This window comes from Adiantum capillus-veneris, chromosome 16 (genome assembly GCF_014529385.1).
Source record: "Adiantum capillus-veneris isolate H3 chromosome 16, ASM1452938v2, whole genome shotgun sequence".
Taxonomy (NCBI): Eukaryota; Viridiplantae; Streptophyta; class Polypodiopsida; order Polypodiales; family Pteridaceae; genus Adiantum; species Adiantum capillus-veneris.
Genome location: NC_140946.1, coordinates 4,742,659 through 4,763,013, shown reverse-complemented (window position 1 = coordinate 4,763,013; position 20,355 = coordinate 4,742,659). Strand labels below are relative to the sequence as shown.

General features: G+C 44.4%; 1 protein-coding gene across 1 annotated transcript in view; it reads right to left on the bottom strand.

Annotated features, from left to right (window-relative positions):
* The window catches only part of LOC147438484 (YbaK/aminoacyl-tRNA synthetase-associated domain-containing protein), a 109,871-nt gene extending 92,806 nt beyond the window's left edge, over positions 1-17,065 (bottom strand). The window contains exon 1 of the mRNA XM_086484581.1: positions 16,720-17,065. Coding sequence (XP_086340707.1) covers positions 16,720-16,980 — 261 coding nt within the window. The 5' untranslated portion in view covers positions 16,981-17,065. The remainder of the gene's footprint in view (positions 1-16,719) is intronic.
* Between the last annotated feature and the right edge of the window lie 3,290 nt (positions 17,066-20,355).

Here is a 20,355-nt window from a genome sequence, read left to right as displayed (position 1 = left end):
TATTGTCCTTTTTCAAGATTGAGATTCCTTCTGTGCTTGTCTGCTTTTCTCTTTTGTTGCTCTTGAGTACGAAGAATCGCTTGCTTTACTTGTTGATGGGCAATATCAATATTGCGCACAAATTCATCTGCGACGAAGATGTTTTCTTTGGTCACCATAATAGGAAGTAAGAGTGGCTTCCCATAAATAATTTCGAAGGGAGCTTTACCAGTTGAGGAATGTATGGTATTATTATACGCAAACTCAACGATTGGTAAGTACTGTTCCCATTCGGATTGTCGTTCCGAAACATAGCACTTGAGGAGATCTAAAACAGTGGTATTAGCGATTTCGCTTTGACCATCTGTTTGAGGATGATAAGCTAATGAAAAATCAAGCTTAGTTCCCAAGTTTTCAAACAATGCCTGCCAAAATAGACTAGTCATGCGGGGATCTCTATCGCTGACAATAGTCTTTGGCAATCCATGGTGTTTAAAAATCTGAGCTAGAAATATTCTAGCCATGTGATCAACTTTGATCGTCTTCTTTACTGGAACATTCTTGGCAGACTAAACATTTGGTCTTCTTTTTGGCAGACTAAACATTCTTGGATCGAGGAAGATCAGTAATAAAATCCATGGCAATACTTTCCCATGGCGTGTTAGGCACAGAGAGCGGCTAAGGCTTGCCATAAACTTTATGTCTGTCATATTTTACTTTTTGGTAGACTAAACACTCTCGTACATGTTTTTCAATGTCCGCACGGAGTGTTGGCCAAAAGAAATACTTTTCAAAGGCACTAGTGGTGGAAGCAATTCCCCGATGCCCGGCATAAGGGGAATTATGGGCTTCATCCATCACCTTCTGTCGTAAGGGCTGAGCTATGCATATTGCTTGTTGACGATAGAGCGCATTATCCCTAATGGAATAAGGTGGCTTTGAGTGACCAGCTTGAAGATCTGCCCAAATTGTGGCGAAGTCTAGATCTTGAGGATACATCTCGCTGAGAGATTCTAGTTCCTCATGATAAATTGTTGTTAGTGCATTGATCTTTGGACGCCTGGAGAGAGCATCTGCAACTGCATTCTTCGTTCCAGAAGTATGTAAAATCTGAAAATGGAACATTGAAAGAAAGTTTGCCCATCTCATCTGCTTTTCTGATAACTTTCTTTGTGTGAGAAAGTAGCGAAGACTTTGATGATCTGTCTTGATAATAAAATCAGCTCCTAATAGATAGTGTTTCCAAATGGAAAGAGCATGAATTACTGCCATTACCTCTTTCTCGTATATGGAGACAACAACTCTGCATCTTTAAGGCGCCGAATTTCATAGGCTATCGCGTGACCCTCTTGGTTCAAAACTACTCCTACATAACCTCCAGATGCATCGAAGTATACATCGAAAGGTTTGCGAAGATCAGGGACGGTGAGAACAAGTCCGTGACTGAGTAGATACTTAAGCTTTTCGAAAGCTTGTTTTTGTCCAGACCCCCAATGGAATGGAATCCGCTTCTTTGTCACGTCATGGAGGGGACCTGCTATCGCGGCAAAAGCTCGAATGAAACGCCGAAAATAGGAACAAAGGCCAAGGAAACTTCGTACATCATGTACTGTAGTTGGCGTAGGCCATTCTACAACTGCTTGAATCTTATCAGGGTCCATTCTCACCTGATTGTGAGATACTATATGGCCCAAATAGTGGATTTCTTTTAGAAAGAACTCGCTCTTTTTAGCATTCACAAATAACTTGTGTTTGCGTAATTCTTCAAACACTAAGGCGAGATGCTTATAGTGTTCGTCTTCCGTCTCTGAGAAGATTAAGACGTCATCAAAGAAAACGCCTGTGAAGCTTCTATATGAGTGGAAGATTCTATCCATCATTCTGTTGAATGTGGCTGGTGCATTAGTGAGTCCAAAAGGCATCACTAAGAATTCATACAACCCGAAGGTTGTTCTAAATGAAGTCTTATGCACATCCTGAGGAGCTATGCGGATTTGATGATAACCGCTCTTCAAGTCTATACGACTAAACACACTTGCTCCTTGTAACTCGTCAAGAATGTCGTCAATCCGAGGGATTGGAAATCGATTCTTGATTGTGATCTTGTTTAGAGATCTATAGTCTATGCACATGCGGAATGTGCCATCCTTTTTTTCTACTAGCAAGATAGGTGAACAATATGGAGAAGTACTAGGCCTTATTAAGCCCTTCTCCAAAAGTTCGTTAACCTGCTTGAGAATTTCCTCTTGCTGCATTAGACTAACTCGATAAGGGGGCTGATTTGGAGGAGAACTTCCTGGGATCAAATCAATTGTATGATCCTCAGGCGCGAAGGTGGGAGTTCATTTGGAAGTTCATCTGCAAAGCAATCTTTATAACTTTCTAATAACTTAAGTCTTTTTTGCTCTAAAGAGGAAGAAAGTTATGAAACAGACACATCTCTCTCTCTCTTGCAAAAATCAAGTACACTCAAACACTTTTTCATTTCTTTCTTGATGGCAATGTGATTGGCGATAGGAATACGCCAATCACCTGCATCTGCAAGTACAAGATACTCCTTTCCTTTATGAGCAAAGGATAAGGTTTTCTGAACATAGTCCGGAATGGGATGCATCTTGTAGTGCCAAGGCATTCCCAAGATAACATCGCATCCTTCAAGTGAAGCTAGTAAGAAAGACTCTTGATCTTTGTAGTCGTCTACCTTTAGATTCAACTTCCCTATGATTGGAGTAGAGTTTGAGTTCTGCCCTTTGAAAGCGGATTGTGCTTGAATAGAAACTCCAAAACGATTGGGCTGCAAGTTCAGGTCATCAGCTAGCTTGGTAGAGATGAAGTTGTCTGTACTGCCAGGGTCAAACAAAATGAGAGCCCGTTGGTTGTTGATGCTACCCCATGCTTTAAGAAGAGCTCTTTCTTTTCCATCCTTGGTTGTATTTCTCAAACCGGCCCGTAGGGCGGTAGGCGTTGGCCTTCACCCGAAATTCTTTATTTTAAACACACACACAGAGAGCACTTTGCAAAGAGAACCTGCAACGGGAGTTAACACTTGAATACACACGGCTCGGAAGCTAGAATGCTCCGAGCAGACGCCGACAACCTGTAGGCCCCAAAATTGGCGCCCCTTTCGGTATTTCTTTATTCTTTAGGAGGGTAAATTACAAGGTAAGGTCCTGGGAATCCTTCACGTGTATCCACCTAGATACCATTTGATTTGGCCAAATTTCGGCAACATAACAGCCCCAAAACTTGTGTGAAACCAATTCCCCTGCTGGAACTCGCTTGCATTGTCGTATACCCTCTGATTCCTGTCCAAAAACAGTAAATTCAGCACGCTGTATTTACTTGTTTTTGCCCTGTTTTCAGCCCCAAACAGTCCCCTAACTGTCCTCTGCCAGTGGGGCATGATTCCCAATGATCCTGGCGTCCGTATGGCTGAAAAACAGTGAATTTACAGCGCATACACAGCGCTGATTTTGCACCTGTATGGTGAGGTTATGACCCTCACCAGTGCCTGCTTTGGAGCAGCAGCTAGCTACCCCTGTTCCTGCTCAAGGAGGCTCTTGCCTCAGCACAAAAGCATGAACCCACACAACTGTACATCAGTCAAATGAGTAGCCCTCTTGTGGGGCATCACATAACTGCACGTAGGGGGGAGAGAGAGCAGTGTGTAGTGTGCAGGGCATCACTCCTAGCACCACACTGTACATGAGAGGGAAAGGAAGCACTCCATAGCTCTTAACCTATGACAAAAGCTGAAATGAGGCCTCTCCCAGCATAAAAATCAGCACCCATTTTTCTGCAAGAGGAAAGTTCACGAAAATGTGACACTTGGCGCATTTTCAAGCATTTTCCCGTTTAGGGTTCGCCGCTTAAAAATATCCTGACCGGTTGCCCAATTGACTTCACGGCAGAGTTATAAAATGTTCCCCTAGTCATACCGGAGGTAATGACGCGAACACATTTCACGGCCCAAAATAGCAATTCCCTAAATTTTAGGAGATGCTTCCGTTGGGCTTCCACTGGTCTTCTGACCGTCTATCCTCATTGGAGCCGCATCCAAAAGTGCAATGTGGCCCAACTGTCGGATACTTTTTGTTGGTAGTCCCACCTTGACTTTACGCCTTAATTGAGTTCACTTCCTAGTATCCACCAACTTGCTAAGTGCGACGGGGGGACCTATATGATCTTGCTCTGAGCCTAGACATCCTCTTACCATACGAATTCCAGTGCCGACCACTTCCCGTCTGCGGGTGAATCTACCGTTCACATTGGCCATACAATGTCCGACCGTTTGCTACTTCAAAAAGAGGGTCTCAAAACAAATAAAATAAACCCCATTGGAAAGAAACCAACAACCAAGGTTAGCAGTTGCCACATCTCTGTGACATGGTTAATAACTGCCACGTCCTCGTGACATACCCCTCTCTTGAAATCGCAAACGTCCTCGATTGCATACCATAAATACACGCCACTGATGATCTTGTGTTATCAACACTCTTTTATCATCGCATGTATCTACAAGAAAGGTCGTAACATACATAGATACAAATGACTTAATGAGGCCTTCATACTTTTGCCATTTCTATCTATGGCACTGAATTCATATGTACTTTTGATGTACTAGCTCTATCATTACCCCTCCTTTGCACACGTTGGGTTGGAGCATAAGTAGGTTGTAACCCAAAGGCTTCAAGGTAAAGCTGCAATACATTTGGTGACTCTGACAGTTCATGCTCTTCCATCCACTTTGCATCCATAGGTGGATAGTTCTTGAACTTCACCAAATAACGTCTTGCAACTTGTCCTTTAACTTTTCTGTCCTTATGTGCCAAAACTTGCTCAGGTACTAGGATTTCATCAAGTTCCTCGACTTCTGGCTGATCCTCAACTGGCATATCTTTTGGCACATCACCCACGAAGGGTCTTAGAAGACTCACATGAAACGCATTATGAATCTTCCACGCATCAGGCAATTTCAGTCTGTAAGCCACATCGCTGATCTTGTCAAGCACTTGAAAAGGCCCATAGTAACGCATGTTGAGCTTAGGAAACAGCCGTTCCTTGCCCTTCATCTTCTTTAACCTTGCCTTTTCGAACCTTAAGAGAACCCAATCACCAGGTGATAGTAACAATTCACGACGGTGACGATCAGCAGCCTTTTTCTGTTTTGCTTGAGTCTTCTCCGAGGCAACTTTAATCTTCTTATACATCTCATCCATGTTCTCAACATATCGATCTGCCTCAAAGATCTTGTCCTTCGTATGCAAAATGGGAGGAACCTTTTTGCCGCCTTCAACAATTTCAAAAGGTGCTTTGCCAGTAGACGAATGCACCGTATTATTGTACGCATACTCAAGCATAGGCAAATACTGTTCCCACTTGCCCTTATTATTTGACACATAGCATTTCACCAGATCTAAAACAGTAGAATTAGCCTCTTCTGATTGTCCATCAGTTTGTGGATGAAACGAAGACGAGAACTTGAGCATAGTACCCATGTTCTCAAACAATCCTCTCCAGAACAAACTGATCTGCCTCAAAGATCTTGTCCTTCGTATGCAAAATGGGAGGAACCTTTTTGCCGCCTTCAACAATTTCAAAAGGTGCTTTGCCAGTAGACGAATGCACCGTATTATTGTACGCATACTCAAGCATAGGCAAATACTGTTCCCACTTGCCCTTATTATTTGACACATAGCATTTCACCAGATCTAAGACAGTAGAATTAGCCTCTTCTGACTGTCCATCAGTTTGTGGATGAAACGAAGACGAGAACTTGAGCGTAGTACCCATGTTCTCAAACAATCCTCTCCAGAACAAACTGGTCATGCGAGGATCACGATCACTGATAATCGATTGTGGCATACCATGGTACTTAAACACATTGTACATGAACAAGCGTGCCATCTGATCAGATTTTATCTTCTTCCTGACAGGGATAAAATGGGCCTGCTTGCTGAACCTGCAGATAATGGTCCATTTACCATCATTCCCTGTTGGCATCCTTGGAAGATCAAAGATAAAGTCCATAGCAATGCTTTCCCATGGCTTATCCGAAATCGGCAGTGGTTGTAACAACCCTGGTGCCTTTTGCCTGTCAAACTTGACCTTTTGGCAAACTATGCATGCTCGCACAAAGGCATCCACATCTCTCCTCAAGGTAGGCCAATAGAAGAATGTCTCTACCGCCTTAACTGTTGCATCAATGCCACGATGCCCTGCATACGGTGGGACATGACTCTCTTCCATGACCTTATGTCGCAGTGGTCTGGTGACACAAAGTCTGCCATGCATCATCATAAAACCGTCTCTGAGGAGGTAGTGCTCGTGATGTTGCCCCTCTTGTAACTGTTCAAAGATCCTTGCAAAATCTTCATCAGCAGTATACTGTTCCTTCATGTCATCTAACTCATGATGATAAGGAATTGACACAGCCGAAATTTGTGGCTTTCTTGATAACGCATCAGCCACAACATTCTTCTTGCCTTCCACATGCATAATCTGGAAGTGGAACATGGAAAGAATGTTTGCCCATCGCATATGCTTTTCGGATAACTTTGACTGTGTCAAGAAGTATCGCAAGGTCTGATGATCTGTTTGGACAACAAAATCAGCACCTAAGAGGTAGTGCTTCCAGCTAGAAAGCGCATGAATCACGGCCAAGAGCTCTTTCTCATAGACTTGCATAGTCCTCTCTGGCCCTTGCAAAATTCGGCTTTCATACGCTACTACCTGTCCATCTTGCATTAGCACTGCTCCGATGCTACTGCCACACGCGTCACACTGGACCACAAATGACTTCCTGAGATCTGGCAAAACAATAACTGGATCTGAAGTCAACTTTTTCTTTAAGAGACTAAAAGCTGAAATCTCTTTTTGGGTCCATCTGAAAGTGACCTCTTTCTTTTGCAATGCGTGAAGAGGCGATGTTATCTCTGCAAAATTTCTGATAAACCTTCTATAGTAGGAACACAATCCCAAGAAGCTTCTGACATCGTGCACAGTCTTGAAGTCTGGCCATGTCTTGATAGCTTCGACCTTTGCGGGATCCATTCTAACACCATCCTTTGAGACTATGTGGCCCAGAAAGTGGATCTCTTCGAGGAAGAATTCACTTTTCTTAAGATTGACAAGTAACCTGTGACTGCGCAGCTCTTCGAACACAATGGTCAAGTGACGCCTATGCTCCTCTTCATTCTTCGAATACACAATCATGTCATCGAAGAATGTTCCAACAAACTGTTGATGCGAGCGGAAAATCCGGTCCATCATTCTGTTGAACGTGGCAGGAGCATTTGTTAGCCCAAACGGCATCACTAGAAACTCATAAAGACCAAATGTCGTTCTAAACGCAGTCTTGTGCACATCCTCTGGGCTTATACGAATCTGATGGTACCCACTCTTAAGGTCTATCCTGCTGAAAATTGCAGCACCCTCTAAACGATCGAGAATATCATCAATGCGAAGAATAGGAAACCTATTCTTGATGGTATTCTTATTCAACGCACGGTAATCAATACACATGCGCCATGAGCCATCCTTCTTCTGCACTAGGAGCACTGGGGAGCAAAAGGGTGAAGAACTAGGCTGAATCAGCCCCTTCTCTAATAACTCCTCAACCTGGCCCATAATCTCTTTCTGCTGCGCCGCACTAACCCTGTAGGGAGGTCTATTTGGTGGGCTACACCCTAGCACCAAATCTATCCGATGGTCCTCAGGTCTCTCTGGCGGCAATTGCGACGGTAATGAATCAGAAAAACAATCACTAAACTTTTGCAAAAATGCTGACCTTTCTTTATCTAACACAGATAAAGAAATGCTGACCTTTCTTTATCTAACACTGACCTTTCTTTATCTAACACAGATAAATTTGACTGATCACTATATGAGACATCACGTGCAAAAATCAAGTACACAGAAAGATGATTCTTTATTACATAAGTGATAGCAGAAGCAGATACAATAGGGACTGACTCTCCTTTAAGCTTTACATCCAAGATGTGAGTTTTGCCCCTATGCTGTACAGTGATCTTTTTGTTGTAGGCATCCAAGACTCCATGCACTCGGAACATCCACGGGATCCCCAACAAGGCGTCACAACCTTCCAGCGGCATGATGTAAAACTCTTCAGTGTCCACATACGACTGAATATGCAGACGCAGTTTTCCAATGATGGGAGTAACACACTCTGAGTGGCCAGGACATGCCAACCCTGCATCTGCTGTGTACCCCATCTCTTCAGCTCTGATGCCGAGCTTCATAGCTAACTCTGGTGAGATAAAGTTGGCTTTGGCACCTGGATCAAAGAAGATGAGTGCCGTCTGATCCCTAACTTTACCCCATGCCCTGCATAACTCACTGGCATCTGTGCTGGGCCTGTCACCCACCATGTCTGGCACTAAACCTGCCGTGGGTTTAGGCTTCTTGCCTTTTTTATCTTCTTTATCCTCTGAGTCAGCTGGCCTTTTCCTTTGTGGACAATTGATAGAAATATGACCAGGCTGCTCGCATATAAAGCATTTGTTCTCAGCCATTAGGACCTTCTTTTCCTCGAGCGACTTGCGCACAAAAGGCTTCCTTTTCTATTTCTTTGCCTGCACTCCAGAAGTCCCAGCTGAATCCTTGTCTTTGGTGGCTTGTTCTGACCCCTGTGACGCATCAGGAGCCGTTTTCACAAAGGGCTTCTTCGCTGAATTTTTCTTTTGCTTCCCTCCTTTATCACTGCTCGGAAATCCACTGTCCTCTCCTTTCAACAAGGCAAGACCAGTGTTCGCAACTTCCATGAGCTGAGTAAGGGTAGCCACTCTGTTCTTTGTACAGTAATCGCGAAGCCCTTTAGGCAACCCACAACAATACTTCTCTATCTGCTCTATCAATGGCACAAATCTGTAGGAGGTCACTGAGAGTAATGCTTTACAAAACCTCCTATTGTACTCCAACAAGCTCTTGCACGAAGCTGCCATAAGCTGGTGCCAATCTGTTAGGACATCGGCTTCAAATTCATTTGATAGCCAAGCAGATGCAAACATTTGCTTGAAGTAAACCCAAGTGGCGGGTGCCTGTCCTTGCATTAACAATGTCGTCCACCATGTAAGCGCATTGTCCTTTAAGAAAGTGGCAGCTTTCCTCACCTTCGAGGCCTCTGTAAAATTCCCTCCCGCATAAGCTGTATCAAACTGCTGGAGGAAAGTGAGGGCCTTTCTCTAATCCTCGAAACCACTGAAGGTACTGAACTTTACTGCTGCACCACCTTCTTTGTAAGCCTTCGGCTTCTCTAGTGCCCCCAAGTTGTCATACGGAATGGTCTGCAACATGGGCACTATACTAGGCATGATCGGCACGCCTTGGCCATTCACATTTTGCGTAAGAGGTGCGATATCTGGCTGCTGTCCAGAAAAACCAGCCATGCCAAAATGACCCTCTGGCACCCCAAACTGGCCCTGGTTGCAGTGGAAACCTTGCTGCATGCCGATAGTACCATACATGGGGTTTGGCATGATGCCTTGCATACCCCCGAACACTGTTCCTGGCATGTACGGCTGACTTCCAGACGCATAACCAGCCATACTTTGGAACACTGATCCACCCCCGAAATACCCAGGATGTACCATGGGTGGTGGAAAAACTGAGTGCATAGCCTGGTATCCAGCTCCCTGTCTATTCAAGACAGCATGCTGGCTCTGAAAGGTGGCGGGCTGAACTGGCATAACCAGTGGAATAGGCGTTCTAGCCACCTGTTCAAGCACGGGAGGAACCTGCTTTGGAGCCCCCGACTCCGCAACATGCGAGTGTTCCCTTTCCTCCTGCGCCTCATGAAGTACTTGGGCTTGAGCTTCAACAAGCTCCGTACGCGGCGTAGCCTATGTTGCTGTTGCACTGGTGGCGCTTGCAAGAATTCCATAAACCTCGGATTCTGCACCAGCTGCGAAAAGACATTCACCGCGGCAACTAACTGAGTCTTAAACGCATCATCCTCAAGTTGCCCTGTCATAAAGCCCTGTACTAATGGAGGGACATTCACGTTGACAGGAGGTACAGATTGACGTGGCCGTGAGCTCTCGCCAGTCTCAAAAACCATAGGAATCTCCTGCCTGTCCTTTGGAGAGGAACCCTCTTCCATAATTCCCTTCCCCTTGTCGGCCATAGTGTAATCCCCGTGTTCTTGCACTGTGTCTTTACCCTGAACAATCCAGGCTCACTCTTTGAGGAAAAAGTGATTGAGGTCCCGGCAACGGAACCATGAAACCGGCCCGTAGGGCGGTAGGAGTTGGCCTTCACCCGAAATTCTTTATTTTAAACACACACACAGAGCACTTTGCAAAGAGAACCTGCAACGGGAGTTAACACTTGAATACACACACGGCTCAGAAGCTAGAATGCTCCGAGCAGACGCCGACAACCTGTAGGCCCCAAAATTGGCGCCCCTTTCGGTATTTCTTTATTCTTTAGGAGGGTAAATTACAAGGTAAGGTCTTGGGAATCCTTCACGTGTATCCACCTAGATACCATTTGATTTGGCCAAATTTCGGCAGCATAACAGCCCCAAAACTTGCGCGAAACCAATTCCCCTGCTAGAACTCGCTTGCATTGTCGTATACCCTCTGATTCCTGTCCAAAAACAGTAAATTCAGCACGCTGTATTTACTGGTTTTTGCCCTGTTTTCAGCCCCAAACAGTCCCCTAACTATCCTCTGCCAGTGGGGCACGATTCCCAATGATCCCGGCGTCCGTATGGCTGAAAAACAGTGAATTTACAGCGCATACACAGCGCTGATTTTGCACCTGTATGGTGAGGTTATGACCCTCACCAGTGCCTGCTTTGGAGCAGCAACTAGCTACCTCTTGCCTCAGCACAAAAGCATGAACCCACACAACTGTACATCAGTCAAATGAGTAGCCCTCTTGTGGGGCATCACATAACTGCACGTAGGGGAGAGAGAGAGCAGTGTGTAGTGTGCAGGGCATCACTCCTAGCACCACACTGTACATGAGAGGGAAAGGAAGCACTCCATAGCTCTTAACCTATGACAAAAGCTGAAATGAGGCCTCTCCCAGCATAAAAATCAGCGCCCATTTTTCTGCAAGAGGAAAGTTCACGAAAATGTGACACTTGGCGCATTTTCAAGCATTTTCCCGTTTCGGGTTCGCCGCTTAAAAATATCCTGGCCGGTTGCCTAGTTGACTTCACGGCAGAGTTATAAAATGTTCCCCTAGTCATACCGGAGGTAATGACGCAAACACATTTCACGGCCCAAAATAGCAATTCCCTAAATTTTAGGAGATGCTTCCGTTGGGCTTCCACTGGTCTTCTGACCGTCTATCCTCATTGGAGCCGCATCCAAAAGTGCAATGTGGCCCAACTGTCGGATACTTTTTGTTGGTAGTCCCACCTTGACTTTACGCCTTAATTGAGTTCACTTCCTAGTATCCACCAACTTGCTAAGTGCGACAGGGGGACCTATATGATCTTGCTCTGAGCCTAGACATCCTCTTACCATACGAATTCCAGTGCCGACCACTTCCCGTCTGCGGGTGAATCTACCGTTCACATTGGCCATACAATGTCCGACCGTTTGCTACTTCAAAAAGAGGGTCTCAAAACAAATAAAATAAACCCCATTGGAAAGAAACCAACAACCAAGGTTAGCAGTTGCCACATCTCTGTGACATGGTTAATAACTGCCACGTCCTCGTGACAATTTCCATGTACATCTGGGACTGCATTGGAAGAGGGTGGTTGTGGAGGTTTGGTTGGACAATCACCCTTCATATGACCAACTTGTCCACACTTGAAGCATCTTCCTTCACTAATGTAAGTTCGCAACTCAGCAGGAGAGAGATATCTCCCTTTCTTGGGCTGATTTGGCTTTGCTTCTGCTTCGGAGGCGGTTCTTTTCTTCTTTTGAGAAAAAGAAGTAGAGGTAGGCTGCTCATGGAGAGCCTTCTGCTTGGCATGGTAAGTGCTTTGCTCCATCTTCCTGGGAGTACCCTTGTCATGTATTCCATCAGCTATGCGGGCTGATTCCATAAGTATCTGCAAGTTACCTCGAGGGTAAAGCTTCATAGCCTTTTGCAAGGCTTCATGCAATTCTGCTTCAAACTTGCGCATCTTTTCCGACTCGTCAATCTTCTTGAATGGAGTGACTTTCAAGAGAACATCCCAAAACCTATCCACATAGCGTGGAACAGTTTCGTTCTCCGACTGTGAAAGTCGATCCCATTCTTTCTTTACCTCTTCCTCATAGTCTGGAGGAAGGAACTGTGCGTAGGACTCCTTGAAAGCAGTCCAATCTTGGGGTTTGCGATCTTCCAGAATAAGGGTTAACCACCAACTGCTGGCGGTGCCTTTCAGGTACATACTGACATGGCGAAGTTTGGATCTTTCTTTAAAATTCCCTTCAGCAAATGCAGCTTCGAATTGGCGGATGAAAGCCAACGCTTTGTCAGTATCATGCCGTGTATTGTAGGTGTCAAATTTCACATCTTTGTCTCCCGACTTGAATGTTTTCTGCCTGTGGTGCTTCTTCTTATGATGCTTCTTCTTTCTATGCTTAGACTCCTTATGGACAGGAGTCTTTTCCCTTGAATGCAGTTCTTGCTGCGACGGATCGTCAAGAAACATGTCTTCCGGAGCAACGATGTCATCCAGATCCTTCATGAAAGAGAACTAAGGGGAATCAGGGGGATCCTGCTCTTGAACCTTTGGGGTAAACCGCACATGACGTTCTGGAGGTTTCCTGTGCCTCTCGTGCATGCGGGAGGTTCCAATCAAAGAATCTTTCCTTGGTTCTGGCGCCTTTGGGTTCTGCGGGATTTCTCCCGATCCCATTTGCATTTTCTCCTTCCCTTTCTCAAGAGTATGGAGAATCTTTTGGACTTCTGGATGGGAGAGAGCTTTTTGCAACTCTTCCACCTGCTGTTGAAGGAGAGAGAACTCTATCTCGCGTCCTCCCATTTCTGCAGTCTGCCAAGAGTCGTCAATCCCTTAAGGAAGAGAGAGATGACCTTGCTCTGATACCACTGTCACAAAAATACGGAAGCGTAAACTGACTTTTAATTGCACTTCAAATACTCAAGAGAATGAGGAAAAGCTTGACACTTCATTGGGGACCAAAAGATGGGCTGGTCCCCCCCCCCCTAAAGAGAATATCTTTATTACTAAGGGAGAATCTTTACAAGCACAAAAACGGGGCAATAGCCCGTCCTCTATTCTTTCTTTTTGCTTTTGACTAAGAGAGTGCGAACGCTACTCTCTGAATACTGAGAGTATCTTCCCTCTGCTATGAGATTTTGGGAAGCTCTCAAAAACAAGAATCTATCTTCCACAAAACTCAACGGAAGTTCTCGAAAATGAGAGTCTACCTTCCGCTAATTGAGTCCCTTTATGCATAATTATTCCTGCAACAAAAACAAGGGAGAAACACGCAAAATGCACACAGACATGCTTGCTATAATTTTCTGCACATAACCTGAAAATGTTACCTGAGCACCTTCCAGAGCCGAAAAAGAGACCTTTCCGCGATGGAATTGCACGAAACTTGGTGTACGCGTAGTGTAGGATTCTATATGTATTTTGCTGAAATTCAACCTAAAGGAGGTGATTAAGGGCTGAAAACAGAGAATTTACAGCCACCACACTCTACGAAGAGAGTGCCTGCTGCAACTTCTCGCGATGAAACCTCACCAAAAGCTTGCTATGGCTATGAGAGCCCTTGTTCCAGACAATGGGAGCACGAAGCCACCAAATGTCACAAGGGGCTGCTCTCAAGCTTCCATGGAGGGCTCCAACACGTAGGGTATACTCACAATAGGGGGGGTAGGAGCACTGCCAACTCTGAAAATGGGGGAGTACGGCCTCCTAAATAGCCATCAGGGAGAGGGGACGCTAGGAAGAGAGAGAGGGTGAGAGTGAGAGTGAGAGAGAGTTAGTTTGCATTGGTAAGTGTGCCACTTGGCACACTTACTTAATAACTTTAAAAACCCTTCAACTTTCACTTTTAAAAATCCCTAGGCTATTAATGAAATGTGCAAATTAACTCACAACTGCACACACAGATGCTACTAATGAAATTGTTAGCTGCTCCCCAGCGCAATGCCGTACCGACACTACTCTAGCATTACCTGTTCGCACTTGTTCGGTCATTTGGTCCGGCATAGACAATTTAAAAATACCTTAACTGACTTATCCTAAGGCCGTAAAATGATTCAGGCCTTAGGGTTATTATTCTAAGGACCCCATCTCATCCTGTGCTTGCACTAGCGCGCGTAATTTTCTGAGCCTGAAATCTGAGGCTACTATCTACCCCTTCATTGAAGACCCGATTTCCCAATCGCTAGGGCTTCAGGGTATTTTCTGCTAGGGTCTCCCTGAGGTGCACTGACCCAAACTTGGGCGCACCTGAGGCCCCAGAACTGCTAAATCTATTCTGATGTGCACACAACTAATTAGATAATTCTTTTCTCGTAAATAAATTAATTATTTACAAAGTCTGACTTAGTTACACGTGCAAAACGAGCCATAACCTTGATGTGGACAAGATCACACATACTCAAAAGTGAAACGGGAGGATGGCTGAATATTGATGCAAACATGAGAAGATACACTCAATGCAACTTGAATTCATTGCAAAATGAGGCACATGTAACCCATGAATGTCCAGCATATGCGCACATTCGGGTCGACTTTCCTCAACTTATTCAAGGATGTACTACATTTGAGGAGCTTCTCTCAAGAACACATCCCTCTCAAGTAGCACTAGGCATCTATCTTGCCAAAGTGCTAGAACATCACACCACTCACACAAACAAGATCACCACAGAATCATGACACGCCCCCTCCTTCACATGGGAACGGGGGAGTCTCATATATGAGATTTTGGGTCCCATGGGTCATTTTGGCCCCCCGAGGACGTAAACACATCATCATCATCATCATCTCTCCCTCTCTCTCTCTCTCTCTCTCTCTCTCTCTCTCTCTCTCTCTCTCTCTCTCTACACACACACACACACACATATATATATATATATATATATATATATATATATATATATATATATATATATATATATATTAAAATTCAATGATTATGAAGTTTTTGTTCGTGTGTTGCTATTGATTTCTCGCTTGGAGTGTCCAAGCCTGTTATAGAACCAATCTGCAGCGAATTGCAGGCACCGAGTAGGTGAAAGTAAGGCTTGCCCTAATCGAGGACAGAGCTTGAGCAGCAAAGTGAGCAGCAGATCTGAGAAGCATCTGCTAAAAACAAGATAAGCTCTAGAGAGCTTTGCAATGTGTGTGTGAGATCTCTCTCACACACACACACATTGCAGCAAAGCTCAAGCTCAAAATCGAGGGCAGCAGTTGAGGTGAGTCAAATCTGGTAGCTGGAGAGCACGAAATTGTGTAAGCATTGAAAGCTTGCAATCGAGCAAAGGTAGCATCAGTGACTCAATAGGAATCGGCCAAACAAGTGCAACGCTGAGCATTCGAAAGCAAATTGAAGCCAACAACTGTGTCCTTTATATATATATGTAAAGTTTTCTATAATCAAGTGGAGCGTGGTTATTTTGTCAAAGGCTCTCTCTCTCTCTCTCTCTCTCTCTCTCTCTCTCTCTCTCACAAATTGCTAACGTGTCAAGTCACTGAAGAACAGAGCCAACCTTCAAATCATGGCCGAGGGACCTAAACTCTAAGAAGTAGAAACAATAGAAGGAGATGACCTGGCAGTTGTACAGATTCGCGGAATTCACGCTGTCATCCTGTACAGAAAACTCAAATTTCACGTTGGATTGCTGACGTGGTAAACTGTACGGATCTCTGCAATTTGCGCTGGACAATATGACGTGGCAAACTGTACGGATCTCCGCAATTTGCGTTGGACAATATGACGTGGCAGATTGTACAGATTTTCGCGTTTTGCGTTGATTGTTGACGTGGTAGCTGTACAGATTTCCATGATTTACGCTGGTAGCTTTTGGACATCGCTTTTGGACCAGATGCTTTTGAGTTTGAAGGCTTTTCAAGTAAATTGCTTTTAGCCTAGGGCCTTTAAATATGAGGCCAAGGACTCATTCTCTAGTTTGCTTCCTGGAGAAGGTGCAGAGTCTGGAGTATCGGCTTGTACTGTGTTGATGCAATATAAAGAAATACCGAAAGGGGCACCAAGGTTTGGGGCCACTACTCTCTCGGGTGGAATTTCGTCACTTTGTGTCGTGTGTTGTCTCTCTCTCTCTCTCTCAGTTCAATTGTTATTGAAGTGCTAAAAGTCTGTTCAGTCTATTCTTTACTACCAACACGTGGTATCCGTCTTGTGACAGTGGTATCAGAGCATCAAACGTGTGCTTTTTTGAAAGCATACCGGTCCTACAAAAGAGCAGAAAGAGCAAAGCAAAGACTACTGGAATTTTATTTGAAGTATCTTCGGGTCCCGACCCTGGGCTTATTAGCCACTCGCACCTACATAAAAGGCCTTGTTCCCAAAAGCATTAACCGCAAAATTTGGATGCCCATGGACTGCAACGTAAAACGTGGGCGTCCGTACAATGCCACGTCAACTGTTTTCGGAAAGCACGAGACGTTTGTATAATAGTGCCATGTCATCATAACGGAGATCTGTGAGTGGTTGAAAAATTGAGTGATTCCCAAGTTTGACCTCGCAATACAAAAGCTAGTCCCCGTGGTGAGGCAAGGTACGTCAGGCTTTTGTTGAGAAAAGCAAAGGAGATGGTAGAGGTGCGTACCATGACAATGCTTTTGCAAAGATGATGAATAGAAGCAGCATCGAGCATGTCTCTTCGCTCTTCGAGCGTCCTGTCGTAGTAATCAGCAGGGACTCGTCTGAAGCGGAAAGTGGTGACTCCAGAGTTGCGCAAGAGCGTGGTCAGCGTCTGCTCCAGAGAAGAAGCTTCGGATTGAGCTTGGGCAAAGGTTTCAAGGCATGCAATGCGATCCAAGATGCGAATCTGCAAAACCTCGAGACGTGAGAGCTCGGTATCCTCCATCGTTCAAGGTTTTTTTGGGGTCTGCTAAAGGCTTTTTGGAAAATTTTGGTTATGGATTGAGAAGTGTCCCAGCCGGGCGAGGTTTTTTGGCTTGCTAGAGGCCTTAATGCACTATGGGTGTCCCACTTTCAAATCCTCTTAGCAGGCCAAGGTTTTTTGGCTTGCTAAAAGCATTAATGCACTATGGGTGAAGGTCGTCTTGACAGATGCGTAGAAAAGCCAAATTGGCGTCGTGGAGGAGAGAGAGAGGGGAGCGTATGAGGATGTCAGGCGACGCTATGCGCAAAGGAAGGAGAGAGAGAGAGAGAGAGAGAGAGAGAGAGAGGAAGGGGGGGGGGGGGGGGGGGGGGGGGGGGGGGGGGGGGGGGGGGGGGGGGCAAGCAGGGGTGACGGGCTTTTTTTTTTTTACAAATGACTACCCAGGAGCAAGTTGACTTGCTCGCTGAAGTGGTTACAGAAGCATGTATAGGGTAATTCTTGGTAGGTGGAGGGTTCATATCCATATTAACCTTTTGTAAGGGTAGTGAATCATTCACTTGAGAGGAGGGAAAAGGACTCTCACAGAGCATCTCAAGAAGTAATTGAATAAAATAAAGGGAAAGTGAGTAGTAGGTGCCCAAAACGACTTTTTCGAGGTGAATTAAGGAGTATCTCGAAAGATCCCTTGTTGTCTTGAAGTTTAGAGAACAAGTAAAAAGTGAGTGGAAGAGGGCACGCGGTGGGGCGAAAGGAAGAGAGACAAGGGGTGGGATTTTTTCAGGTCGAGGATGCAAGCACAGGCAATGTGGCGAAGACCCGAGCTGCAAAGATGTTCCATGTGCCTTTCTCTCAATAGGTCCGTGTCGCAATGGTATATCTGAGGCAAGAGTGGTCGAGTGCAGAATTTGTAGATGTCGGGAAGGCATAGAATCTATGTGTGTGTGTGTGTGTGTGTGTGTGTGTGTGTGTGTGTGTGTGTGTGTGTCTCTTTTGTCATTTTTTGCAGCGGGTGCATCAAGAGACAAAGACTTTGCGTGAACGCATCAACGCGTAGGGGGATGGAGAGACAGAGGCAGACATGGTAGCCGAGGGCACAAGGGGAGGGAGGGGGCTTCTTCGAAGCGTGTATGTCTCTTTGTTGTGTGTGTGTGTGTGTGTGTCTGCGTATTTCATAGAGGAGATGCGATGCTCTAGATTGAACACAGAACAAAGATATTGGAGATGCCTGAGCTCTTCTCTATTGGTTATTGCCATTTTTGGTGTCGCGGAGGCATTCAAGAGTGAGGGTATGTTTCGATGCGAAGGCATGACTGGCCGTTCTCTGTGTCGGCATCACCAGGGATACGAGGTGCATGGTCATGTGCAGACCTTACTGCTACCCTGGTTCAAGTTGATAGCTGGTGTGAGCTTGAACTTCTGAGATGGTAGCGTGCCGCAAGAGCTCTCTCTCTCTCTCTCTCTCTCTCTCTCTCTCTCTCTCTCTCTCTTTGTACAATGGAAAAATGCAATGATTGCCATTATGGAGACATGACGACGAGGGAGAAAGAGGCCATGCTCAGGGCCAAGCAAGGGGAGTGCAGAGGAAGAGCACGAGGGAGGGATAGCATGAGCTAGACAAGGAGAGAGCTTACGTTGAATGCACGACAGGGCGAGCATGGAGGAGGACGTAATGGGGTAGGGTGAGGTGGGAGGGGGAGATATGCAAAAAAACGAAGCATGTGCATGGGCTCCAACTGAGCTCCCTGTTTTAAAAGTTAAGGAGTTCAAGGAATCTCCGCAGGAAATTAATTAATGGTTGCAAGAATAGACCCATAGGTTGTAAGAATAAGTGAGTAGGCTAGGGAGTAGAGAATGCTATTTTCCAAAGTTCCATTGCATTCACTTTTTTGGATTAAAATGTGTATTCGTAGGTTGTAGGAATAAGTGAGTAGGGAGAAGAGAATGCTATTTTCCAAAGTTGCATTGCATTCACTTTTTTTGGATAAAAATGTGTATTCATATAAGGTTAATCCTTAGTTTATCCCATGATATGAGGTATTTATAATAGGTCCTTTCGTTTGAAAACTTCATAAAAATTCATTTCACTACTTTGTTTTATTATTTTTCATGTTTATTAAATTTATATTTTTTATGAAAAATGTTAAAAAATTAATTTAAATTTTATGTTTTTATTTTACTTCTTTCTCATTTTATTTGATTTCAAATTGTTGATATGCAATGTGCACCTTTCACATTATATAAGTGGGACTGTTTGTAATATATAAAGTATTTGTGATTATATATGTATAATAGATTATACAATTTTATATTAAAACACAACCAAAATTTCATGTGATTATTTGCATGTATTTAAACTTACTCTTCCTCATCTCCCCTTAACTTAGCACGCATTCATGCCTCCTCACCTTGTTTAAGTCATTCTGAAGTTACCTTAAGAATATTAGCGGATAAAGGTTAGCATTTGAAAAGGCCTTAGAGTCGGGTCTCACTATGCATTGGTACGATTGGTGGTATAATTAAAAAATTCAAATTAAGTAAAATTGCAACTTGCCTTCCATTTTTTCCTTAAGACACGTGATCTTCTTAATACTCTCAAAAAAGTGAGTATTAAGAGCATTAAGAACTAACGCTTGGTTAGGAGCAACAAAAGTCAAAAAGTACACCTACTTTGAAGGGCGATACCTTAACCCACTAATTGAAACTCACATTTGCGTTAGACCACGATAAATCCCAAATGCCACTAATCTTTTTAGTCAAAGTGGAGCTCGGCTCTTAACGGTGTTCAGTTTGATATTTGGCTTTCTGACAGAAGCAAAGGAGGAGGAGGAAAGAGTTAAGCGGACATTTAAAATTTTATTATTTTCAACGAGTGCATGACCCATCCTTCGTACCGCGTGGGGGGGGTGGGGGGGGGGGGGTCGTGGTTGATGGCAAGCTCTGAGCCAAAAAAAAATGGCAGCTCATTGTGTTTAGTGTATAGAGAGATATTGATGGGGCGTGCCTTTAAATGTGAACAATTAAATTTTTCTTTTCTTTAGTTTATCAATGGGCATTTATTCATAATCTTTTAGTAATTTATTTCTTTCTCATTTTGATTCTTTTAGAATGTCAATGTGAACCTTTACCTTGTTAGCTTTGGAGATAAGTCTTTAAGTTGTGGGTGATGCTCTGAATTGAAAGCAATTATGTTTCTTTTTTTTAATAAGTGCTCAGTTGAGCTTGAATTGCTTAATACTAAGAAAGTTACAAAGCGCCCTGGCATATCCTTTACAGAGGGTTTTCTATGAAAAATACATTAGAGGGGGTGATCATCATGACTAGCTTTACTTCTTTAACTTGCAGGTTTTACTACAATGTATTCTCCACTAGCACGTTTCTAGAACAACATTTGAGTCC